The 1,639-nt window shown below is 43.6% G+C and overlaps 1 pseudogene across 1 annotated transcript in view; it reads right to left on the bottom strand.

The window, feature by feature from the left end:
* TEOVI_000866200:pseudogene overlaps positions 1-763 on the bottom strand; it is a 1,037-nt pseudogene extending 274 nt beyond the window's left edge. The window contains 2 exon segments of the mRNA in view: positions 1-225; positions 227-763. The exon segment at positions 1-225 is cut by the window's left edge and continues 84 nt beyond it. Of these exon segments, the coding sequence occupies positions 1-225; positions 227-763 (762 nt within the window).
* Positions 764-1,639: the final 876 nt, after the last annotated feature.

The following is a 1,639-nucleotide window of genomic DNA, read 5'->3' as shown; positions in this document are numbered from 1 at the left end:
AGCTTGCGTTTGTTCCTCTACGCCTTGTGTTACGTTTACCTCGTCACTTACAACTACGTCGAGGTTAGTGTCACTGCTGGTGAATTTTGAGGGTGGCTTGCTTTCGTCCTGTGCATGTGCTGTCCAGGTTTTGTATTTTAGTGTTGCCGAACCCGTGTTAGCTGAGCCGCTGTGGCAGTTGGCGCTTCAGTCAGTTGTGCAGTGCACTGATGTGCTCATATACTCTTTTTTTTGTAAGGACGTTCTCTTCGACTTTACTGGTATCGAAGCTTTCTTCTTCTGGTTTCGGCGGCCCTTCCCACACGGGTTGGTTTTGCGTTATGCTTGGTTTGTTTGGCACGCTACTTCCCTGCAGCTTCCCTGTGCCCCCTTTAGGGGTTAAGGACAGTTCCGCGTTGATTGCCGATCGCCTTGCCATTGCAAGCAACTTAGCTGAGGCGTTGGCTAGCTTCGGTATGGCATCGACCAGTGTTTTTGCACCGCCGTGGACTTGCCCGTAGCAGGTCTCTACAGCTGATCCGGCTGCTGCCAGTTGCGGTAGGGCTCTGTCCGATGTGTTTTGGTCGCACGCGACCGCCACCGCCACAAGTCGCTACAAATCTTTCAGCATCGATTCTGCGTTTTGTGTGCATCTTTTGTTCTTTTCAGTGTAGTGCATCATCGCATTGTCTAGTCACTTGGATAAGCTAAACGCGTATTTGCACTTTTGGTACGTTCCTTCAGCTACAGTCATGTCGACTGCTAGGGTTGATGCTGTTGCAAGCGCTAGAGTTAGGATGCGCATGGACACCATGCCTCCCTTTTTTCAATGAGGTGTTTCTGTTATGGTTCAGGGTTATGTTGAAACGAGTAAATCAGAGCTGTTTATCTGCGTTACAGGTCATGTTATTGACGTGCACGACTTCACACCGCCGCAGAGGTTGTGGCATTTACCGTTACAGTGTGATTTTTTCTGCTGTGGCATGCTTTTTACGACTTAGCCACTGCCGCCGCTATTTATGATATAATTGACGACGGTCAAAGTCAGATGCGTAAAAAACTCTGCTTTCCCTTTCTGTGGTCACTACTACGCCGTTGAAAAATTCATAACCACCACATTTATCACCTGCGAAAGCTTCCTTAACCGGTATTCATGGGTATTCGCCGTTATATTAAACCACATTTACCACTACCTCCAGTGTTTATCTATCCATTTATGAAAAAAAAGGCGCATTATATCCTCACAAGCCTATAAAATTATTAATATTTTCTTATGTGCCACTTTGTCAAGCTGCGTATCCAGTTTTTTACCGCTAATTTTTCCTTACTTCTTTTCCATATATTGCACCTGTCACTGCGAATAACGTAGAAAATCCATTTTACTTGTAAAGAAAATTCTGTCACTACTCACTATTCTTCTCCACATTCTTAATGCGCATAATTGTACCTATCATCATGTTTGCGTATTAAACTGCGCATTTTAATCCTTTTTACTCTTACTATATTTTCTGTGTTTAATAAACAATAATGTTTCTTGTGCTCTCTATTTATCGAAACCGCTAATTCACCTACTCTTATTGCACATTTCCATTGTTTTCAACGCTTCTATTTTCTCTTTTACCATCCAGTAGCACTGTTCTTATAATAATATAAGTGTATT

The sequence above is a fragment of the Trypanosoma equiperdum genome, assembly GCF_001457755.1.
Source record: "Trypanosoma equiperdum strain OVI genome assembly, contig: ctg_1488, whole genome shotgun sequence".
Lineage (NCBI taxonomy): Eukaryota > Euglenozoa > Kinetoplastea > Trypanosomatida > Trypanosomatidae > Trypanosoma > Trypanosoma equiperdum.
This window is presented reverse-complemented; position numbering and strand designations above follow the sequence as displayed.